This window comes from Pelobates fuscus, chromosome 8 (genome assembly GCF_036172605.1).
Source record: "Pelobates fuscus isolate aPelFus1 chromosome 8, aPelFus1.pri, whole genome shotgun sequence".
Classification (NCBI taxonomy): Eukaryota; Metazoa; Chordata; class Amphibia; order Anura; family Pelobatidae; genus Pelobates; species Pelobates fuscus.
In genome coordinates this window covers 40,966,501-40,991,436 of record NC_086324.1, presented here as the reverse complement: position 1 = coordinate 40,991,436, position 24,936 = coordinate 40,966,501, and the positions used below count along the sequence as shown (strand labels likewise).

Sequence of the window (24,936 nt, the reverse complement as noted above, 5' to 3'; positions counted from 1 at the left end):
AACCATTGAAAGGTGTAATGCTGCCTTAAAAGCACCAAGGTACCGTTTACTGAGCTAGTATTATTCAGGCTCAGTTTCATGTGAGGTGGATCTAATTATTTCTTTCCATAATCATCTACACTATGGTATGGTTCTCTTTGTTTCTTTTTTTATGTAAGTAGTGTATATCCCTGCTATAACCTTAATACATTGTATTTTTAGCGCTCCACTTTTTTCACTTGTATTACATTTTTGGTTTAATTGCAGTGCGATATACTGCCAAGCGCTTTAACAACGCACTTTACTCTATATTTAATTTGTACTTAAATATATTTGCCCTTTTTGAAGAATGTCTTCAATAAGTGTGTGTGTGTGTGTGTGTGTGTGTGTGTGTGTGTGTGTGTGTGTGTGTGTGTGTGTGTGTATATATATATATATACACACACACACATACACACAATACCAGTAGAGAGCACTCAGGAGTCTTTCAAGGTAAATTTAATCTGTTGCTTTATTGAGCAATTACAAATTCACACAACGTTCCAGTCGACGTTTCAGTCTGTAAAATACTTTTTTTCAGACTGAAACGTCGACTGGAACGTTGTGTGAATTTGTAATTGCTCAATAAAGCAACAGATTAAATTTACCTTGAAAGACTCCTGAGTGCTCTCTACTGGTATTGTATACAATTTGGTTGGAGACATACACATACACACACACACACACACACACAAGCAAAATGTCTGTGGACTTGACATACCCACAGTTTGTTGTGCAAGTTAATTTTTTGGCACTAGCATAGTGTTATGGATAGGAAACTTTAGCAGCAATAGAGAAAACAATAGTGACAGAAATACAAACATGACTTTAATTATGTAGCACCTCAGCCCCCATCTCTAATGTAAAAGGTGAGTCCTGGTTCCACCCTTAATTAGATGTTTGTCAATTCTGATGATCTCGGCCAAGAAGGTGGGGCGGGGGGCAGAACCAAACACCACCCTAGCCAATCAGCATCTACTCCTAGAGATGCATTGAATCAATGCATCTTTATGAGGAAAGTTCAGCGTTCCCATGCAGAGAGTGGAGACGCTGAACTTGCACCACTGACCCAGGAAGCACCTCTAGTGGCATCCTGAGTGACTGCAAATGAAGTTGTGCCTAGACAGCTATTTAAGCAGTGTTTACAGCAAAATGCCTGCAAGGGCTGACTATACTCATCAGAACAACTACATTAAGCTGTAGTTGTTCTGGTGACTCTAGTGTCCCTTCAACTAAAATAAAAACACAAAACCGTAAGCTCACTTATAATTCCTCCTCTAGTATGCATTGGCTTTGTCTTGTACTTGCAAATATATTGCATTATGTGTAGCAAAAGCAAATTGCATAACAGGTAACTCAACAAGAAAGTGTTAATTTCAAATATTGATAGGTACACAAGTCTAAGGGCCCCTAGTGAAAGGGTTTTGTTTTATTCTTTATTAATTAGAACGCACTAACAAATTCCACAACACTTTACAATGGGCAAGCCACACACAAGTAATTGCAATAATACAAGTTTGACAATCACCAAGAGGTTGTGCAGTTCCTACACAACTGTGCTTATAGTGCATGTTAGCCAACATCACACATAAACTGTAAAGAGCATACTATTAAAAGAAAATACTGATTGTTATGTGCAAATCTGTAAAAATGAGTTGTGGGCTTGATGCTTTAAGTATAATGTAAAATATATTATTACGTTTAATATAGATGGTATGAAATGTGCCATGACTGCCTAGTTATGGCAGGACTGAAAAATGTGAAACAAAAAGGTGGGAGATTTGGATGGAAATCACAAATCTTAAGCCTAGGATGTTTGGGTTAAATGTCACATGGTTCCCCCCACAAATAGAAGCAAATTTAAATTAGCCTTAACACATAACTTAAACAAAGGAGGAAGAGACGCTAGGAATATTAAGAGCAAAATGGTGCAAGTGTAAAGATTTTAAATGCATGGTTGATATGCCTTTTTAAAGAATCCAACACTTTATAAAACCTCCAGGTCTACAGATTAAGGTAAATGTATTTTAGTGTGGTTATTGAACAAACAGCTTACATAATATTTACGATTACTTTAAAATCAGATATTTTCGCTAATTATTCAGAGTATTGGAACCAAACCATTGAGAGTCTGCTTGTATCAGCCTACTTAAGGAGCATGCTATAAAAATACTTTTGAAAATAATACAATACCTGTCATATCCAATATATTTGGAGATGATATGTAATATCTATGAACCGTTTCCAAAAGCTGGGCTCCATGCCCTTCACCTTGAAATGGTGGCAAAATCAGCATTTGGCTGGAGAGGGAAGAAAGAAACGACCAGTGTGATGGAAATGTTAGTGGGCTGGCATTATCACTGCTTCACAAATTAGAGACGAGCTTGGCAGGAACTACACTACGGATTAAAATTCTAAAATAACTTTCTAAAACATGACCAAGATCTGCACCGGATTCCAATGACTAATTTACCTTAATCTCTGCTCTCTTTTACTACTCACACACCTCCACTTGTGGCTACCAGAAGCAGGGGGAGACGGAATTTAGTCTTAACAATCAAAGACACCCAGTGCCTAGGCACCATAACCACTATAGCCTAATCCAGTGGTTAACTTCTTACTGTGGGGCTGCGCCAGACCGTCAAATTGTTTTTGAACAGTCGGACATTTACTAAAAACTGGTGCGGCATTGGAAATAAAGGTGAGGAAATTCACCTTCTCAGATCGATCTAAGCGGGGCAGGGACCTAAAAGGCCACTCTCGTGTCAGGAATACATGTATTACCTGTATGTATTCCTGACATTATAGTGTTCCTTTAAGTACAGCATAAGATAGAAATAAAACAGTTTTTCTTTTTACATAAAAAGTTGAATTTGAGCTAAACCAATGAACCTGAATTAAAAGATAACCTAGTCTTATTATCTTGAAAACACATAAGAGGTTTATTAGAAGCAGATACCGTGTATAATATAACGTAAAATGCTTTAGAACTATTCAAATTAAGGTGAACATCAGAACTCTATTGGTTAAGACAAACTGAATAATAATATCAAAGCATTTTACTAGAAAGGAAACATTGAGATTTTCCTAATTTTTCAGTATGGCCTGGGTCAAACTATCTAGCCTCTGCAATCTATTCCAATATACCATTTCATCAAGATATGTGCTTTTTACCAACTTTTTGGGTTTAATTATTGTGTACAGTTACACTAAGCCCACTTTAATCAATAATATGCGCTGGGTAAGCAAATACATTGCAAAGTTAAATGTGGATCACCTTTCTGGTACTTTTTTTTAGCACAATTAGCCCTTTTTTCTGAAGCACACCATTTTTCTGGATTTAAATAAACCAATTACTTACATTTCCCAAAGTAAAATGTTACAGCCATGAGTCTATTAAACCCAAAAGCCTCCTAGCCATAATTAATTGATGGGATTTTTTTTTGTTTTCAACAAGCTAAAAACACAATTCCAGCTAATAGTGGGAACTTCAGTAAAATTCACTTGTGAAATGAAAAGGGTAACGAAAGAAGAAGAAGAAGAAACAAAAAAAAAAAAAAACAGGCACGTGTTATGCTGCCAATTACCTTACACGTGGCCGGGTTTTGTCTGGGTACACATAGTAATTATAGACTGTCATGTAGCCTACGGTCGCGAAGAGCGTTGCTCCATCCTTATTATATTTCTCAAATCTGCAGATGAAACAAAAAGCCAAGCGGGTCAATTACAGGCGCGCTCCCATGCAGGGTCCATTTTCTTTTTCCATTCTTTGAGTGAATTTCCAGTGTCAGCAAGCTACTCTGTGAGTGCCCAATGGGTACACCTGCTATATTCTGAATGAACAATTCACTTAATTGGTGAGCTGCAACTTGTATAAATCAGACCTCTTTGCATCACTTCAGTGCACTTGCCTATTGTGCACATGAATGGGTGGCGAGTAAAAGGAAACAGAGGCAAAGCTCATTTTACTGTTTAAGCCTGTATTCAGTGCTCCAATGGACAACAGCATTTAATTCAGCACTATTCTGAAGATCTCCAAAACATAATGACTTAAAACTGTTAGGCCTGAAAACAATGGTTTGTCTTGCCTGGGAAAAAATATCATTATACTTTTGCTGTTTAATTGGTGACTGCCAATTAAAATCCAAGCTTTGTTATTAAAAAAAAAAAAAAAAAAAAAAAAAAAGGGGGGGGGGGGTGGGGGGAGGTCTAAAGTTGACTCAGAATGACACTTACACTAGAAAGTAGTCCCATCGATCGTCATCCACATCAATATAGCTGGCCGTTTCAATAAACCACATCAAAAATGTCTGGAGCCTCTCATGGTACTCTTTGAAGCCAGGACATGTTATGTCAGCCTACAAATAAGACAAGAAACCAGTTAATGAAACTACATAAACTGATTAAACCATGTAAAGTAAGTAACTTGATGGCCAGTCTCAATAAAATAAATTAAAAAAAAAAAAATGATGACCAAAAGAAGACAGAAATAATTATGAAAATGGCTGTATTTAGGGACTAAAAACATAGCCTTTAGATTGTAAGCAGACAGGCAGGGCCCTCTACCTTTTGTATTGGTCTTTATACTGCACTGTCTTTTTTACAATTGTACAGCGCTGTGTAATATCTTGGCGCTTTACAAATGCCAGAAATAAATACATAAATATCACTGCAGTGATCCAAAAATTAACAATAAATAGCGTTCTCTTTACACTCAATAGACTAGAAACTAGAACTGCATGTGAACTGAAACACAGTTTCTGTAGATCTACATCTGTCAAGTGTACCAGTAAAAGTAGATTCTTTTTTTAACCATTACTAAAACGTCATTGTTTTTTTTAATAATATAATAATAATAATAATAAATAATAATAATATAGAACGCGGTTTCCAGGACCACAATGGCCTGTACCCATAATCTACATCAGTTTATTACTAAATATATAAATTACGGCTTATTTCTATAAATATTTAGGGAGCAGGCAAAAACAAAGAAAGCGTAAAAAAAAAATGGGAATGAATTGAATGGGAAATTAAACAATGTACAAAGAAAATGGAAAGCACAAGTAATCTGCCACTGGTAGCTTCAATGATTTGAGAAGACGAGAAAGGAAGAGCAAGTACAAAACGAAGAAAATATAAAACCACAGGAAGTACTGATACCATTTGAACTAGCTGTGGGATCACATCGGGTATGGCACTGTGAAGAGGAATTAAGTTTCTCTATCATAAGTGCTTCCAGTTCCCAACTATACCCATTAAATAATCTTGGAAATCCTATACACCATCCCAATAACATTAAAATAATGGGGCGAGATCTACCCATTGATGTAGATGAGTGGAGAACCCTATTCTAGAATAGGATCCTGTGCACAACATAAATTAGATCACACAAATACCTTAGGGCTAAATGGAATAAGTAAATGAGCCAAGATAGCACGTTACTAAAGCAACACTTACTATCTCTTACCTTGGTTATTTGATATGTAAATTCTTCGCCTGCCTCTTCATTGTGTACAGTATATGTATGTAATATTGTTCCAAAGGGCTTAAAATTGACTTCTTTTTCCAGGAAAGATACAAAATCGTCTGTGCCAGTACAAAACCCTGCAGGGATTATTTCACGGATTTTGCTTTCAACATCATCCGCCTAAAAGAAAAGGGGGGGGGGGGGGGGGGGAGAGAAGAGAGAAAAGATAGCTTTACAAATATATTTGTATACAAATACATTGGAAAGTAATGCACTAGATTTTTTTTTTTACAACTGACAAAGGATATCAATAACATCAATCAACCCAATAGCTTACATATAGACGACTAGTTGTTTCCTGCTATAGGCTTCAAAAACCCATTGCAGCTCCCAGCTTAGTATTATTGGTTTATAGTTTCCAAGTTAATGCATTTAGTTATATTATTCACATTACTTCTCTCCTGAAAAAGTCCTCACGGATGAATGTACTAGAGAGAGAACTGCTTGAACCGAGGTGGCATCTGTCAAGCAGCACTTTCAGAGAAACGTGCAACTCTGTGCTCTGATACATAGCATTTTTAGAAGGTTTTTTTTTTTTGGTCGCTTATGAACGTTAGATGGTTTTTAAAGGATCACTATAGGGTCAGGAACACAAACATGTATTCCTGACCCTATAGTGTTAACAGCACCATCTAGCTCCCCTGTGCCCCTCATGCCTCCATAAATATAGTAAAAGTCTTACTGTATTCAAACCTAAAGTTTTAACTCTGCATGCTGTTAGACTCAGAAAAACAAGCAGTCTGCGGACATGTGGGAGCCTGATCCAACCACAGTACTTCCCCATAGGATTGGCGGAGACTGACAGAGACAGATCAGGGGCAGAGCCAGCATGATTCAAACACAGCCCTGGCCAAGCAGCATCTTCTCATAGAGATGAGTTGAATCAATGAAACTCTATGAGGAAAGTTCAGTGTCTGCATGCAGAGGGAGAAGATACTGAATCACAGGATGCTGTGCACAGTGCTGCCCTGTGCTCTGCTGACAGCAGATCTGAGTGGATTGAGGCATATTATGCCTCCATCAACTCCGAAGTCCCTCCTGTTCACTCGGAGTTACTGCAACTGGAGGTTCTCACAAAATACAGTGTTTACATGAGAAAGGCTGCAGGGAGCTATAGTTCTCACCTGAACAACCTCATTAAACTGAAGTTGTTCAGGTGACTATAGTGTCCCTTTAAGACAAAGGTTTGATTTTTGTCTAGATTCTGCATGGAGGTCCAATTCTTGCTTTGAAGGTTGGAGAAGGACACACATAGCAGGTCACATTTTGACTGCTTGACATGCTGTAGCTATGCTTATATTGAAGGAGTGCTGCTAGTTCTGTACATATCTTTTTATTACCTATTTTCTAATGAGTAGTTTTTAAAAGTGTATAGTGGATGCAATATTCAGGGATATAATTTTATATAATTTGCGGGGTAATAGCTTCTTGATCCAATAATGAATCTGACCGCCATTCTTAGATCAAGAAGAAATTTTAACCAAGTTTGTTGGAAAATCTGAAGTGCTTCAAACCATTGTTTTTTTCCCTTCTTTTGGATCAGTGGCAAAAACAGATGTGAGAAAGGGTGAACTTGATGGACACATGACTCTTTTCAGCCTATTAATTACGTCAGCACTTAAAGGTTTAGTATTAAAAAGTAATCTTTAGCACTACTACATGTTAAATATTAGTGAACTTTAGAGCTGGGCACAAAAAAAGGAAACCAACTATACCACACATATCGACATCTTTATCAAGGCAGTGTCTTACTCAGAAGTAACGTTTAAAAAGTGGGCAGTGCGGGTCACAACTTATAAAAATATGTAAGATTACAGCTTTGAAAACTGAAAAGTTTATTTTTTTTGTCTGATAGGTTCACATACCTTAAATTAAAATATTAAGTAAAAACCCTCCATATATAGTGGAACTCGTAATGAGAGGGAACAAGTAAATGATCAGCATTAAGGGAAATCGGCACATAGGAAAACAAAAATTACAAAAGATAAATATGACCCATTTTAGACCGCAACAGTGCTCATTTATTCCAGCCTTTATTGTATAGTTGTAGAGACCTGAATTCTAACCCCTTACATTAATAAAGCCAGGTGCAAGCATGTTATGTAGCATGTGAAGAAGCATATGTATATATTGGGGGTTACATGTCTACAAAAAACATAAGATCTTCCAATAAGCACACAAGCATGCTAAAAATTTATTTTGAAGTATCCAGACTAGGAGTCTGGAGTCAAGATCATCAATTTTGGATTACAAGGAATTACAAGTTTTCTGAACTAATTTTATTTATGCAAATTTCCACAATAAAAGGAGGAAATCCAGTCAGACAAATTGTAATCAGAGATTACATGTAAGCTTGTTAAAGCGCTGTCTCCCCGTAGACTGTCAGCTGAGCAGACTCCATATTCCTTTTCAAAACCACCCCCAAGACCACTTGAATGAATACATTTACTACTTGTCTTTAGCCATGAATATTTGATGAACTTTCACAATAGCATATTACTGCTTCTCACCAGGCAATAAAACGTAATGAATTGGTCTTAACTTAACAAAAACCGTGTCCCCTCAATACAGTCCCCTAAAAGCCTAGCAGTGCATTCAACAAAATGAGCTTGCAATCTATTCAGTTACTTTCTTTCCTGTGCATGGGAGGGCATTTAAACAATAAAACCAGGTTTTTACTCAATGGATTCTGCAGTGAGTTCACCTAGAATGTTTGTATTGTATCTATTTCTACAAGGACTCACAGAAGAACACTTTGTGTTAACTTACTAAGCAACCCTTTCACACCGTTTACATGCACGATGAGTATTAGTTCAAAACCAAGACTCTTGCTACTTGGCATTCAAAACAGGGAAATTAAGATGCTTAGGACAAAATACTCTACAAAAGGCTAATACAACTTGCTACTAATTCCTGTCCTTTCAAGCATTATCCCTCTAGTTAAAGCTATGCACCTGCAGATGAATGGCACTTAAAGAGACATTCAGCTACTCGTGTAGGTTATGGAAGGAGCGTTGGAAAGAAAAAAAAAAGAAAAGAAAAAACAAATTTGCGCAGCTTTTTTTCTGTTCGTAGTATATTATATTCTGGCTGTCTTTGCTAGCTCAATAATAAAATCAACAGATCACTAACCATTGACCCCTCTAGTTTTTAAATGTACTGGAACATTTGGAAGGGTATTCAAGACTTTTTATTTTTCATTCTTTACTGTGATTTAAAAGATGAACTGATATTATATGAGGCTACTGATGAATGTCCATTTATATTCTTAATACAAGGGCCCTCAATATATTTACGTATTATTCCAATGCTATGATATAGGTATAGATCTAATGTTTCAGGAAATTTAGCTTTGATTGTTTTGTGAGCAACGGAAATAATGTTTTGACTTCATTTAAGCGTTTATCCTGCAGCGAAATGACGGGAATAACTTGTACAACATTTGAAAATATTCAGGTAAAGAGAGAGTTCACTTGACACAGTAATGATAGGGAAAAACATCGGACTAATTTCTTTTGAAAATTACATTGAAAGTGCAGCTGTTTTGAAAAAGTGCTATACTTGCGCTTTATAAACAATACAATTTTTGATGTATTTTGGGCTAAACAAACTAGCAGCAAATGTGTAGATCCAATTTTATGTTGTTGAAACTGCAAGTTTGAACTTCAATGCCAACAGCAATGTGGTGAAATCTACAGCAATTCTAGCGCAGTGAGCGGCATTAGCTTGCTTAAAGGATAACAGAACAAAGTGAGAAATCACTGCAATTAGCTGAGCATCATGGGTAAACTAGCACACCAAAACTGTAAACCCACAAGTTAGTTATGACTGCCTCTACGGCTACTCTAAGTTTATTAGATATATTATTCAGTGTCACTAAGGATAACGGTTACATAGATGTTATGGTGCTATCACCATATGTTTTTGACAGCAGTAACAATACAGGGAGCACAAGCAGTGGGTGTAGTGGTTATGGTCCTTAGAGTTTCCCTTAAATACTGCTCATGCAACTGCATTTTGGTTGTGGTGCCCCTTAAACAAACACTATAACACTATGAATACAAATGTGTATTCGTAATAATAGTCTTAATCTAGTTATAGTAGTTTCCACCCTGCTGTGTGAGGACTCGATGGGTGAAATTTACTTGCCTTTCTGCCCTCGCTGATCTCTGTTCTGCTGGCATGCCTCCTTGGCGGATATCATTGAGATCAATAATCTCAGCTGATCCACTGCTTTAGCATAGAAAAGCATTGGAGGTAAGTGCACATGCACAACAAATCACTGCACTAAAAACCGATATAATGAGAAAATATTGTCTATTACAGGGTGTGATATATTTTGGCAACTCATCTTTTTATTTTTTCATACTCTGTAACTCATATAATTTAAACTTCTGTACTTATGAAAGGAAACCCCTTCCCCTCTAATAGTTTTTTGCCCTCCCCTTATTTTACCTCATATTTTCAGTGTTTTACAATTGCTTTAAAGTGTTAAAAAAAATTTTTTAAATTGTTCAATAAAAATAAATTACAAGGATTTTTCTTTTTTTAAATGGAGTTTCATTCCACTATTTCTGCAGAAGTGCCTCTACTAGCTGTCGATATGACAGCCACTAGAGGTATATAAACCTCTAAGCATCGCTGTTCCTGTAGAAGGCCAATGTTTTTCACTTTCAGGGCTAAAGGGGGGGGCATAGCGTTCAGACCACTTCATTGAGATAAAGCGGTCTGGGTGCCTATAGTGTTCCTTTAAGACAGTGGTGATGTTGGTATAGCAGATATTTGTAAACTGCATTTCAAGTTATCATGTTCACAAAATTTAAAGGGACACGCATCACTTGACAATTATTTTTTTTAAAACAGCAAGCAAACACCAAATAAACAAAAATTAAGCAAAAAATACTTTCAAAAGAAACATTTATAAACTTACTATAAAGTTGGTCAGATTGCATTGTTGGACATGCCTCTCAGTTACAGGAGTTTTCTTCATGCTTCCCCACCCAGTTTCAGATCAATTCACTACAGTTACTTGACAATGAGTTAGCGCACAATCTTTTTTGAAAGCTCTCCAATTGGAAAGTACAGAAAAATAAGAAATTATAATTATAACCTATTAATCTCTTGTTATGTGTGTGTGACACGCAGGGGAAGTTAGAGGATAGCAGCACATATTAGAATTAAAAATTAAAGGTATAACACCTTGGATATATGAAAATTAAAGTCATAATACCCTGAATATATAACATTTAAAGGAAAAGCGCCTCAGATTAGTATCTATTCACTACAGTTACTAGCAAGCATCATTTTGTAGCAGCAGGATAGGGACACCTGACACCAGAGCCTCCTCTGCATGATCACGCTGATCAAACTCCATCTCTTCTCCCCCTGTTAGGATGTTGCAAGGTGAAGAAATCTTGCAACTGCAGATGTTTATATATGTCAGGCATGCCCAGAGCACTTTTCCAACATTCCTAGGAATGGGACACAGATTGGTTAAATCAGTGTCCACCCTGGAGTGTGTGTGAAAAGCATAAGAAAGAGGAAGCAGGTAAATATGGGGAATAAAATCCTATTTACCTGCATGTCCCTTTAAGAATGTAATTGTGTGCCTCCATTTTAGCTCAGTGTCAGTCATTGTTACAAGCCCTGTAATTTGTGCCTGGCAGTCATTGAGAAGGCATACAGAGAAGAGGAAAATCATACAATGAATCTTTCACTACTATTCATTTGTAATGTTTGCCCTGACTTTGCCTTGGTTGAATTGGATTTTGATGTAATTTGATACATTTTAATATAAATGAAATTAAAGCATCTTTGGGGAAAAAATGGTTAACAATCTACAGGTGATATTCAAATTTGTATATTTTGTTATAAATTACAGGCAAGTGAGAATTCTTCTTCAAAAGATGGTCTAGAATTCCAAGGGCAGCTCAATTTAAAGGAACATGCCATGCACCTGAACAACATACAACAGACTACATGTTTATGTTTAAAGGAACACGAGTCACCTAAATTACTTTAGCTAAATAAAGCAGTTTTAGTGTATAGATCATTCCCCTGCAATTTCACTGCTCAATTCACTGTCATTTAGGAGTTAAATCACTTTGTTTCTGTTTATGCAGCCCTAGCCACACCTCCCCTGGCTATGATTGACAGAGCCTGCATGAACAAAAATCTGGTTTCACTTTCAAACAGATGTAATTTACCTTAAAAGGACCACTATAGTGCCAGGAAAACATACTCGTTTTCCTGGCACTATAGTGCCCTGAGGGTGCCCCTACCCTCAGGGACCCCCTCCCGCCAGGCTCTGGGGGGAGGAAGGGGTTAAAACTTACCTCTTTCTCCAGCGCTGGGCGGGGAGCTTTCCTCCTCCTCTCCTTCTTCCTTGCGACGTCATCGGCTGAATGCGCATGCACGGCAGGAGCCGCGCTCGCATTCAGCCGGTCGCAAGGGAAAGAATTTACAATGCTTTCCTATGGACGCTTGCGTGCTCTCACTGTGATTTTCAAAGTGAGAAGCACGCAAGCGCCTCTAGCGGCTGTCAATGAGACAGCCGCAAGAGGATTTGGAGGCTGGATTAACCCTCAGTATAAACATAGCAGTTTCTCTGAAACTGCTTTGTTGATAAAAAAAAAAAAAAAAGGGTTAATCCTAGAGGGATCTGGCACCCAGACCAGAGTGGTCCTTTAAATAATTGTATCTCAATCTCTAAATTGAACTTTAATCACATACAGGAGGCTCTTGCAGGGTCTAGCAAGCTAATAACATAGGGGATAAGAAAATCTTAATTAAACAGAACTTGCAATAAAGAGAGCCTAAATAGGGCTCTCTTTACAGGAAGTGTTTATGGAAGGCTGTGCAAGTCACATGCAGGGAGGTGTGACTAGGGTTCATAAACAAAGGGATTTAACTCCTAAATGGCAGAGGATTGAGCAGTGAGGCTGCATGGGCATGTTCTATACACCAAAACTGCTTCATTAAGCTAAAGTTGTTCAGGTGACTATAGTGTCCCTTTGAATAAAACTGAATTTGCCAAGTTGTCTTTGACCATACTGATCTTTTTTTGTTCTGAAAAACTCTGGTTCATGTTGTTCACCAGTGTCTGCTCATACTGTTGCTATTTTTTGACTACAATTTGAACTGCTCAATAAAAAGATCCTATTTAAATACGTATATCTTGCTTGAAATGCCTATTAAAGTTCTCCTGTCTACCACAACCATACTTTTCCTCAAAACAGGAATTCTGAAACCAGATAGGTGGTTACTTTCCCTGCACATAAAGAAATACATAATAAAATGCAATCAGAAAAGTATGATAAATCCAATATGTAGAATCAATGTAAAAAAAACACACAGATTCAGAGATTTTACATTGCAAGATGTGACTTCCTTTTTTTTAAGGAAATCACTGAATCATTGGATCATCTGGAGACCTGATGGTACCCTCTCTCAGCTGGGGATGCAATTAGTGGCAGACGAGCTATGCACATGGCCCTTTAAATCACTGTTCCTGAGTAATCAGGTTCAGCCACCGTGATTCTGAGTCTGCCACCATGATGAGGGAGACCCCCAGGGTCTGAAAGGGGGTCTCTACATGTCCCTCTATGCAGTAAACGGTGCTGGGTTTTGCCAGCTGCCCAGCACTGATCATAGTTTCAGGAACTGCAGCATGATAAGTAAATATCCCTCTAATGCTGCAATCACACAGTGCTCTGTACTGTGTTAACTTCAGGGGAAAAAAGAAATCTGGAAGTGGGATTAGCAGCATTAATAGGGAAGAATGTATACATGTGTGGTATCAATGTACTCAAGAACAGTACCAAAATAGAAATATGGGGTGCTTACATTAGTTGGCACTTGTGGTCTGAATTTCCCCAAATAAAATGTAAAAAAAAAGATACAATTTTGACAGAGATTCCTTATAAAATGGTTAAAGGAAAAGTGTCAAAAATGCTCTTAAAAAGCCCAGGGGGAGATATGCTTTTGTGTAGCGGTTTTGGATTCTGCAACTACTATAAAAGTTGTAATCTTAGCGTGACAGATTTTGCAACGCTTTAAAAAAAAAAAAATCGTACTTCACTCCGTGAAAATATTTATTTTAGAACATCTACAAATTAATTGAAATCCTAGATATATTGGGCATTTTAACAAGAAAGAAAAACTATAGTGCTAGGAAAACAAAGCTGTTTTCCTACCACTTTAGCCCCCCTCATCACTTACCTGATTCCAGCATCGAAGTCCCTCAGCGCTGGTTCAGGCTCCGCCTCTGCTCCTCCTCAGTCAACCAGTGGGGGACACCTAATGCGCAGCGAGGGCCGCCCCCGCATTAGGACTTACCTTATAAGAAAGCATTACATAATGCTTTCCTATGGGGTCTAGCGTGACGCTGGGTGTCCTCAAGCAGAGTGTGAGGAAGTCCAGTGTCAGGTGACCAAAAGTCACCTAACCACCTGTAAGTCCCTCCAGTGGCTGTCTGAACGAGAGGTGCAGTTAATAAAACAGGGGGCGGGCCTGGCTGCTAAGCTGAATGGTCACACGTGAAGTGAGCTCTGTGTGAGAACCTCCTAAAGTGCTTTAATCTTGATTAATTCCTAGCAAAAATCTGGCAATCCACAAGCTGGAGATTACCTACCACCAAGTCAGTTTCACTCTGTAGTTTCCTGCCTTCTGACGAAAAATCCAAGCCTAAACCGTTATTGCGGCCTACCTGCCGGTGGGGGTTATCCCGGCCCAATTTACCGATTCGTGGTGGACTTGTTACGCGTCACATACTACTGCGACTAGATTTCAGCCTCCCCTTGCGTGCTCCAATATGGCGTACACCGGGCCCTCTACCACGCCATGTGGCCTAATGGAGACTCTCACAAGGCTGGATGCCATCTTTGAGGACTTCTGGCACAAAATTGAGAAAAGGCGATGGAGTGCTGAGTAGCAGTGTTACTCACCGGTCAATGCTCCGCAGTCTGTGCCAGTCTCCCTGGGGCAAACCGAGATCATGACCATGCAGCGGAAGAAACCCAGACCACTCACCACAAGCTCATGGCCCAAGCCATCCAGATCCCGCATCTGTGATCCCAGGCTGAGGGGAGAGAACACGGGCCACTACTACAAGACCACAATCCTCAGAGAGCTTTTTAATGGTACCAGGAGTTACCGGATCAGGAGGATTGCCCTCGGGCTCTTACTGCAGTCTGGGGCTGGCAGAGGAGACGACACTGTATCACTGGGACTCAGACTTACTATGGGACTTGCGTAGCAAGCGAGGGTATCGGGTGAACGTTACCAGCTTTGAAGCATCCTCTGTCGTGTATTAAATCAATACCAATTTTCCCTCCAATGATAACGGGGAGCAAGTCGTATAATCAGTTGGACTGATGTTTACCTTTGAGTAGCTGGGTATCAACTTTATGTTAATCTATCTTATGTTTCAACTGTTCCCTTCAATAAAAAAAATAAAAATAAAAAGAGGCTGAATTTCGAAGAGAATGGTAGCGCACACCTACTGTATTAATGTCATGTCTACATTAACCACAATTCATTCTTGTTTCTGTAATGTACCTTGAGACGCCGCCAAAAAAACCCTAAAAATTTCATAAAACATACACAACAGGAAAAACCAAACACCATATTTTTAACAGGAAACAAAGTCATTAAATTTACAGCAAGAGGTACATAAATAGAATCAGATATTATAAATAAAATAAATACAAAAAAATTGCTGGATAAAAAGACTTTTAGCCAATAATACAAAACACATTGGTAGAGAATGTGCACTCAAAAAGCCTATTTTGTATGTAGATCTACACACCATACACATGATACCATTTTAATCAGAATTTAACAGAAGTCTCCTTTTTAGACTTGTTATGCCAACATTCTTGGTTTGCGCATGTCTAATTCATAGCACACTGTTAATTCCAGTCAAATTATGGTTGTCAGTTTTGGATAATGTTACATTGGAAGTATCTTTATTGAGAGATGTATGTGAAAAGACACAGAATTCTGTTCACTAGTTGCAACGTTTTGATGATGGACAGAGGAGACAAGTGGTGCAGGGAAAGAGAAGCCAAGTTCAGAGAGGAAATTGGGGGGCAAGGAGGGCAGGGGAGGAATGACAATTGAAAATATGCACGTTTTAAAATATCTTTTGCTAGTGTTGACACACAGCATTAATTGATTATTTTACATATTTATAAGTTTCAATGTTACATTAAATATATATTACATATTCTATATTAACTAAACGTTTTTAATTAAATTATACACATGAAGGGAAACTGGAAAAAAAAAAAATATTTTTTTTTTTGACAAAGCAACACAACTGCACTTAAGTAGCCTTGCTATCTCATATCAAATTAGCCACAGTTCATCAGTCACTTTTATGCCAATAACTAGCCATGCATATTCTCATGCAACAACTCAATAACTCTTGCACGCATAACTAGTTACTTATACTAACACACAAAATCTCACTAATGTAAGCATTCAGTTAAAAGTAATATTTAATTTGTCTGTCCTTCCCTGTTCATAACTGTCATCTTAGAATTGGGAGAGGAGTTTGGAAACCTGTCATTGTGTCCCTTGGGCCTAACAGGTTGACTCTTAATACTCTGGAAGCAAAGACACCTTCAGGCTACCTCTGCACTCCCAATATGCATTATGAATAAAACAATGCAGGGAGACTTTAATGTCTTATAGAACATCCTCCAGGCTAAATGTTGGTGTGCAAAGGAGCCCTGGAAGTTGTTTTTGTCACCAGAACATGCAGAGATAGTCAGCTCTCTGGAAGCCTGGTCAGGGGAGGTCTTTTGAGCTCTCCCAAATATCATGGAGAAAAATTCTAGAGCCAAGCACTATTTCTGTGTTATAGGAGGTCATCTAAATCCCACTCAGAAAGCCAACTAGCATCAGGTACTAAAGTTATTTTGTGCTTCCTTATCACATTGATGCTGACTGACATCCCCTTTCAATTAAAGGACCACTATAGGCACCCAGACCACTTCCGCTCAGTGAAGTGGTCTGGGTGCCAGGTCCATCTAGTGTTAACCCTGCAGTTGTAAACATAGCAGTTTCAGAGAAACGGTTATGTTTACACTAGGGTTAATCATGCCTCTAGTGGCTGTCTCACTGACAGCCGCTAGAGGCACTTCCGCGCTTCTCACTGTGAAAATCAGTCCTATGGACTGTTTAAATGCGTGCGCGGCTTTTGGCGCGCATGTGCATTCAAAGCCGACGTCGGGAGAGGTAGGAGAGTTCACCAGCGCTGAAGAAAGGTAAGTGTTTAACCCCTTCAGCCCGGCAGGAGGGGTACCTAAAGACCCTATAGTGCCAGGAAAACAAGTTTGTTTTCCTCGCACTTTAGTGGTCCTTTAAGTTACAAATCAAGGAACGACCACTAACATTTCTATAATGTAACCAAAAAAAAAATGTATACAGAATCTAATCACACAAAGAAAAACAAAGAACACTACAATCCGATGTAGCATAGGCCACACTTTAACAGGAAAAAAAAAAAAAAAAAAAAAAAGTCAAAGGATCTTTTGAAATCTGTTCAAATTCCATTGGATTTAAATATATACAAAGATATTTATCCCTAAGCTTAATCTTTTCAAACTAACCACGCAAAACTCAATCATATATACATGTATGTATGTATGTATGTATGTATGTATGTATGTATGTATACATACACACACACGGGTGGAAAAAATGGCAACTTGCAACACAAGTTTTACAAATATTAAAACAAGATAATATATCTTTACTTTTTACTAGTTCATTAGAAAGACAGCATTGTATATAATCAATCAAAACAATGGCAAGTTAATTACAATGATGCATTATTGAGCAAAGAGTAAGCGTTACCTGTACAGAATCAAACTTATCGTTCACTTTAGATTTGTATAGGACACGGAACATGGTCGAGAGGCTCCCAGCACTGTAGTACAACTGTATCTGCAAACCTTTGTATCCAAACGCTACCTCACTGAAGAAACAGAAAAACTAAACTGAGAAAACTGACGGAATCATTTCCAGTATCTTAAATTTCCAATTGGGAAAAACAACACTACAAACAATGAATAAAAACAAATAAAAACGGTGTTGTATGATAGTCACCGGTACACAATTAGATGAAACATAATGGTTAAATGAATGTTTTAAATGTACTCGTCAATAGTAACTATAAGAAGGCATTTTGATACATGCTTTTATTTTCAACACTATTGATGCATTTACTGTAGTGAGGTGCACCGCCGAGAAACGTATAAAAAAAACTCTTCCATCTGCAGCGCTTTATAATCCTAAAACAAGTCATGCGCTCCCTCAACCAACTTCTCTTTCCCACAGTAAGTACAGAATAAACAACTAGAGTGATTTACATTAGATGCTAGGTTGTGCTTTAAAGCCTCACATATGATGTCAACTGGAATAAAATCGCAAGATATTTGGTCCCACTCAGTGTTTCATTATTTTTATTGTTAGATCATCCATTACATTTTCCAGATTTAAACATTGGTTCCACTTTAGTATTTTCATAAAAAAATTAAAAATTTAAAAAAATCACAGGAGCTATTACCTATGCTATAATGGTATACTCTACCTGTGCTTCAATAAGGTATTTAAGATCACTAACTCCCCCCACCCAAAAAAATAAATAAAAAATGGTGCAATTTGTAAGGGACAAAAAAAAAAACAATACCCATAGAGAATTTCTAGTAAGCAACGGAGTTGTACAAATATTTCAAAATGAACGGTTCCTCTATCTATACAAGATTTTATTGTCAGTACTGTTACTCACTCATCTCCAAAAAGCTGGTGGCTATATTCTGGGTTGAAAGTCATACTCTCATCTTCTATATCTTCTTGAAATCGCACTAAATAAAAACATTACATAAATGATGACATATACAGACACATGGTGAGAGATACATTTGAGTATCACATGGAAAACAATGGAAACCAAATTATAAAAATTGCCAAGAAGGTGTTTATCAGAGACGGCAACATCGAAAATGGTGAATGAAACATGTTAAAAGCAGCTGTTGACGTGCTTTAACTATAGCAAATATGCAGATGAAAAATTAGCAAAGATATGTCACTGAATTAAAGGGACAGTCCACTGCTCAACTACAAAATAACTAAAAATCTATGTTTAGTAGATATACCCCAAATTAAAACTTACATGATTTTTATTAAGCATTTTTTTCATTGTGTATACAACTAATTTAGCTTATCTTGTCTGCTGCATTTGCAAGCTCTCCCCTTCTAACCCAGCCCAGACGTTCTGTGGTTGTCCAATCACAGACTTCCCAATGCAGCTCTATGAGAAGTCTTTGCTAAGCAGGTGATCTGGGCAATTGGTGCCTCTTGTGTTTAACAATTAGGTAAATTACCAGAAAGTAACAGAACTTGTTATCCGCTTGAAAGACAGTTAAAAGGAACACTAGTCACCAGAAGAACTACAGCTTAATGTAGTTGTTCTGGTCTGTATAGTATGCCTTTTAATAGGAAAGGCAGTGGTTACATTATTGCCTAGAATCAGCTCTAGTGGCAGTCACTCAGACAGCTACCCTGGTCAGTGCTGCAACTACGTTCAGCGTCTCCACATTCTGCATGGAGACACATGGTCCTTTCTTGAGACCAAGGAATAAAACTTTTTGATACACATTTACACTATGACCCATGAATGCTCATACGTGACCTACCGACCAAACATTGAGATTGATATATATATTTTTTTATATTAATTTTAAATTAAGTTTAATGCCAGAGGTCTGTATTTGTAGGAGGAGTTAGAGTCCCTATATAATCCCTTTACCTGTGCCGTACCATACAGGTCATCCCACCCAACTCACCCTTCTCCTTTGAATTTATTTTATATCCTGGTCAGCCCTCTTATTTACAGGCCTACCCATACATCACACCACTAACGACTAGTGCCATCACCGGTGTTATCACTAGGGATCGACCGATTATCGGTTTTACCGATATAATCGGCCGATATTCTGTATTTTCGGCAATATCGGTATCGGCCAATAGGGATACCGATATTGCCGATAATACCTCCCAGGACCGCCAGGCTCATTACAAGCCCGGCGGTCCTGGGGGGGGCGGGCAGCAAGCATTTACTCACCTCCCAGCAACTCCTTCAGCTCCCCAGTGTAAATCTCGCGAGACCCGCGGCCAGCTCTGACGACCGCGGGTCTCGCGAGATTTACACTGGGGAGCTGGAGGAGCTGCTGGAAGGTGAGTAAACGCTTTCTGCTCGCCTCCCCCCCCGCTAAGCCAATGCCACTGGACCCCCCTCCCTGGCAAGGCAACAAACAGGGAGGGGGGACAACAAAACATAAATAATAATTAATTAAACATATTAAATTATTAATTTAATATAAAAAAAAATGTTTTAATAAAAAATGCCCCCTCACACACATACTCTATTATTATACACATACACTACACAAACACACTGTGTATATAATTCAGTGTGTTTGAAAAGTGTGTGTATATAATGCAGTGTTTGAATAGTGTGTGTGTATATAATGCAGTGTGTGTTTGTATAGTGTGTGTGTGTGTGTGTGTGTGTGTGTATAATAATGCAGTGTGTGTTTGTATAGTGTGTGTGTGTGTGTATATAATGCAGTGTGTGTGTATATAATGCAGTGTGTGTTTGTATAGTGTGTGTAGAATAATGCAGTGTGTGTTTGTATAGTGTGTGTGTATATAATGCAGTGTGTTTGTATAGTGTGTGTGTATATAATGCAGTGTGTTTGTATAGTGTGTGTGTGTATATAATGCAGTGTGTTTGTATAGACACACACACACTATACAAACACACACACTGCATTATATATACACACACACTATACAAACACACTATACAAACACACTATACAAACACACTATACAAACACACTGCATTATATACACAGTGTGTTTGTGTAGTGTGTTTGTGTAGTGTGTTTGTGTAGTGTGTTTGTGTAGTGTGTTTGTGTAGTGTGTTTGTGTAGTGTGTTTGTGTAGTGTGTTTGTGTAGTGTGTTTGTGTAGTGTGTTTGTGTAGTGTGTTTGTGTAGTGTGTTTATATAATTCAGTGTGTGTTTGTGTAGTGTGTTTATATAATTCAGTGTGTGTTTGTGTAGTGTGTTTATATAATTCAGTGTGTGTTTGTGTAGTGTGTTTATATAATTCAGTGTGTTTGTGTAGTGTGTTTATATAATTCAGTGTGTTTGTGTAGTGTGTTTATATAATGCACACTACACACACACACACACTCTGCATTATATACATACACTATACAAACACACACACTCTGCATTATATAAACACACTACATTCACTATACACACACACTACACAAATACACACACACTTTGCATTTAGTATATACAGCATTCACTTTACACACACACTACACAAACACACTAGACAAATACACACTGCATCCACTACACACACTGCATCCACTACACACACTGCATCCACTACACACACACACTAAACAAACACTGCATCCCCTACACACACACACACACACACACACACTACACAAACATACACAGCTCCCCTCTCTAAACACACTGCATCCACTACACGTGGCATGTATATTTTGTGCATTTACCTTTAGAAATAGTTTTTATTTTCCAAAATGGTAAATGTACAGAATATCGGCAAATGATATCGGCTATCGGCCTGAAAGTTCACAGAATATCGGTATCGGCTCTAAAAAATCAATATCGGTCGATCCCTAGTTATCACACGGCTTTTAGGTTGCCGACCGCAAATATATATTATCTATGTGAACGTTCGGTCAGTTTTGTACTCCAGCCCCCAGATGTTGATGGACTACATCTCCCAAAATTCTTTGAATTCAACATACAAGCAGAAAATGATGGGAATTATAGTACATCATCATCATCTGGGGTAAAAGCATACTTGATTAGAAACACCAGAAATATTGTGCTTGCCCACAGAAAACCATGTTATATGTTTATCTCTGATTAAAGGAACACTCCGGGCACCATGACAACTTAATTTAAATGAGGTAGATATGGGGCCAAAAGGTTATTCGGAACTTTGTTACCTGAAGGGGTTAAACCATTCTTGAATGATTTAACCCCAACAGTAGGCTCCAATGCCAAACCTCCAGTTAGCCCAGCAAGATTTGGTTTATGAAACGGACTTATGAAGCCCGGAGTGCTGCCGGGCAGGGGCACAGCTGATTGGCTAGAGCAGTCAGTGAACACAAAGTCAATAAGTAGCTCCCCATCCATATTTATTAAAAAAAAAAAAAAAAAAGATTTTTTGAGCAGAGTGGTGGGCTCATTGCAGCCACATGTTTTTGGAAATTACTGCATTTATGATAGATACCATGAAGAAGAAAGGCAAATGGCCGAAGCAGTGGCTAGGTGAAGGAAGCAAACAAAAACAAAACTTTATAAAAACGAAAGGCAGGTAAGGGGGACAAAATAAAAAGTATAGAGCTAGGACATTAACGGTCACACAACAGAGCTAAACCTGGATTGTTTTCATTAAAAAAAAAAAATGAAGGCAACATACCTAACTTTAGTTTGATCGCTTCATTTGTGTTACATTTGTACTCCGCCAACTTCTTTTCCATAGCACTAAGACCTAATGAAAAAAAAATAATTAAAGTGATTTGTATATACGATCGGTTTCAATACAAACATGTATTCCTGACTCTATAGTGTTAAAACCTCCATCTATCCCCGCTAAATATAGCACAATCTTACTTTTACTCCAGTCTGCTGCTGATGGCTCTGCCCCTGATATATCAGAAGTGATTATCTCAATCACAATGCTTTCCCATAGGAAGGAAATTGATTGGCTGAGACTGTTAAGAAGGCAGATCAGGGGCAGAGCCAGCACAAGCCAAATAGCATCTCCTCATAGAGATGCATTGAATCAATGCATCTCTATGAGGAAAGTTCAGTGTCTACATGCAGAGGGTGGAGACACCGACTGTCAGTGCTGCACAGTGTGCAGAACTGCCCCAGGAAGCACATCTAGTAGCCATCTGAATGGCCACCAGTGGAGTGTATTACTAGGTTGTAATGTAAATACTGCCTTATCTCTGAAAATACGTTTACTGCAAAAAGCCTGAAGGGAATGATTATTCTCACCAAGATGTAGTTGTTCTAGTGACTATAGTGTCCCTTTAATTATGCTGATCATCATAATCTTCCAAAACCAATGGATCTCTCTTGCACCCTAGTGATAATCTAAAGGGAACTCTCAAGTCATAATTAAATAGTCTCAGAAGTCAACTGTATTTGATGAGGATATTCAATAATACAGGTACTTAAAGGGACACTATAGTCACCCAGACCACTTCAGCTCAATGAAGTGGTCTGGGTGCAAGGTCCCTCAGGTTTTAACCCTTCAGATGTAAACATCGCTGTTTCAGGGGACCCTGAGGGTGGGGGGACCCTCAGGGTACTATAGTGTCAGGAAAACTGCTTTGTTTTCCTGACACTATAGTGATCCTTTAATACTAGTGGCGTTTGGTTATTACATCGCTGCATTTTGCTGCACAGATGCACTAGCCTCCTGATGCTTACTTATGGTAAAACACTGGATTGGCTGAGATGAACAGTCTTGTTGATCTCAGCCTTGGAGGGGGGGCGGCTAGTAAGAGGAGTACTATAGCGTTAGAAATACATGTTTTTATTACCAATGCCATAGTGTTCCTTTAAACAACCATTTTTGCCCCACAAGGCAAATATATAATGTAACCTAGCCGTGCACCAATCAAAAACGGAAAATATTTTGTTTAATTAGGTATCCTCAAAACAAAACTACTGTTTTCCTTGGCAAAGTATCCAGCCAATGGACTGACTATTCCAAAATGTTACTGTAATAACATTTTGCAGGGCACAAGCTCCCAATCTAACGGAGCTGTGGCAGCCGTAATATGCATAACAGAGCCACAAATGTCATTATCCCTCAGTGTTTTCCCTACCGGTACTTTTTAACCACTAGGCAACGGCCCTAAATTGTGTCCTCAAATCAACTGGCCCAGAAGTCACATCTAGTAACGTTGCCTTCTTCAAGCGGCTCTGTCATTCCCCCTCCATGAGCATCTCGTAAAGAATACATCTTTATAAAATGCACCGCTGCAAGCAGCCATGTCTCCATCTGTGGTCATTGCAAAATATGCAAAGACCCCAGGTGGTGACAATCACGTTAAGTCCAATTCTCTTTATTTTTTTTTATCTGGTTAGGAGTCTCACACGGTAATTTTACAGACGTTATATTGTTCATAGAGATAATCTGAGCTATTTTTCCCCATTTAAAGGATGGGGGGCACCAGGGTGATGTAAATGACATTATATTGTCTTCCCCTGTCTGTTACAATCACAGGTCAGTACAATGGGAGCTGCTGTGGGCAGTGCTGTGACAGAGGGGAGAATGGCCTAGCAGGCATAGGCAACCTTGGGCACTCCAGATGTTTTGGACTACGCCTCCCATGATGCTTTGCCAGGATTATGGGTGTAAGAGCATTATGGGGGATGTAGTCCACATCTGGAGTGCCAAAGGTTGCCTATGCCTGGCCTAGTTACCATCAGCCACTGATGGTCCCCATTAGATGCTGGGCTTGGCTTTTGGCGGGAGATCAGTACCAGATGTTCAGACTATGAGGGAGCCATTTCCTCGCAGACCCCCATTCCCTCCCCCCCCCCCTCATGGCAAAGCAGACTGTCAGCCTTGCTCTGCCAGGGCCCCTTCCCTGGCTCCCAGCTTTACCAGATCAGACTTTATAACCGGATAATGCCTCCTTCAGCAACTTACCCGCCATGTCTGGTCATCTGCTGGAGCGTCAACCAGGCAGAACGAATCAAACCGCGCGTTCAGACAGCCGCTCTAAACACTAGAGACAGCCCGCGCCGCTTCAGCCGCACTCCGTGAGCGTGCTCCAAGTGATAACGCAGCGGCCATTTTGCTGTAGACCAAAAGGCAGTAGCAGTTAACGGAAATGGCTCCAGGCTATTGGCTCCTGAGCCGAAGACAGTCGCCGAGCGTGGAGGCTGCATTTAATCTCTTGTGATTGGACCTCCGTGGCTCATTTGCATTGTTGACGTATTTCCGGTTTTCTAAGCAAAGCATGCAAGGCTGTTTACAAACCAAGTTAACACCCCCTGGCTAGCAGGTGGAGAGGGCCATTAGCATGGCATCAGAATAGTCAGAAATGGGTCTAAATAATGCATGGCAGTGAGCTGAATATTATATTGTAAAATGTAGGGATAAACAGCCAAGATGGCAAGGTTTATTCACTAAAGTGTGAATTGATAAGAATTTAAAGTGATAACTCCATTAAAGGACCACTATAGTGGCAGGAAAACAAACATGTTTTCCTGGCACTATAGTGCC

The 24,936-nt window shown here is 38.8% G+C and overlaps 1 protein-coding gene across 1 annotated transcript in view; it reads right to left on the bottom strand.

Annotated features, from left to right (window-relative positions):
- The window catches only part of HAT1 (histone acetyltransferase 1), a 49,845-nt gene extending 25,367 nt beyond the window's left edge, over nucleotides 1-24,478 (bottom strand). The window contains exons 1-8 of the mRNA XM_063429729.1: nucleotides 24,358-24,478; nucleotides 22,105-22,176; nucleotides 18,348-18,423; nucleotides 17,414-17,534; nucleotides 5,489-5,668; nucleotides 4,255-4,376; nucleotides 3,606-3,710; nucleotides 2,212-2,318 (exon numbers count right to left, since the gene is read on the bottom strand). Coding sequence (XP_063285799.1) covers nucleotides 2,212-2,318; nucleotides 3,606-3,710; nucleotides 4,255-4,376; nucleotides 5,489-5,668; nucleotides 17,414-17,534; nucleotides 18,348-18,423; nucleotides 22,105-22,176; nucleotides 24,358-24,364 — 790 coding nt within the window. The 5' untranslated portion in view covers nucleotides 24,365-24,478. The remainder of the gene's footprint in view (nucleotides 1-2,211; nucleotides 2,319-3,605; nucleotides 3,711-4,254; nucleotides 4,377-5,488; nucleotides 5,669-17,413; nucleotides 17,535-18,347; nucleotides 18,424-22,104; nucleotides 22,177-24,357) is intronic.
- Between the last annotated feature and the right edge of the window lie 458 nt (nucleotides 24,479-24,936).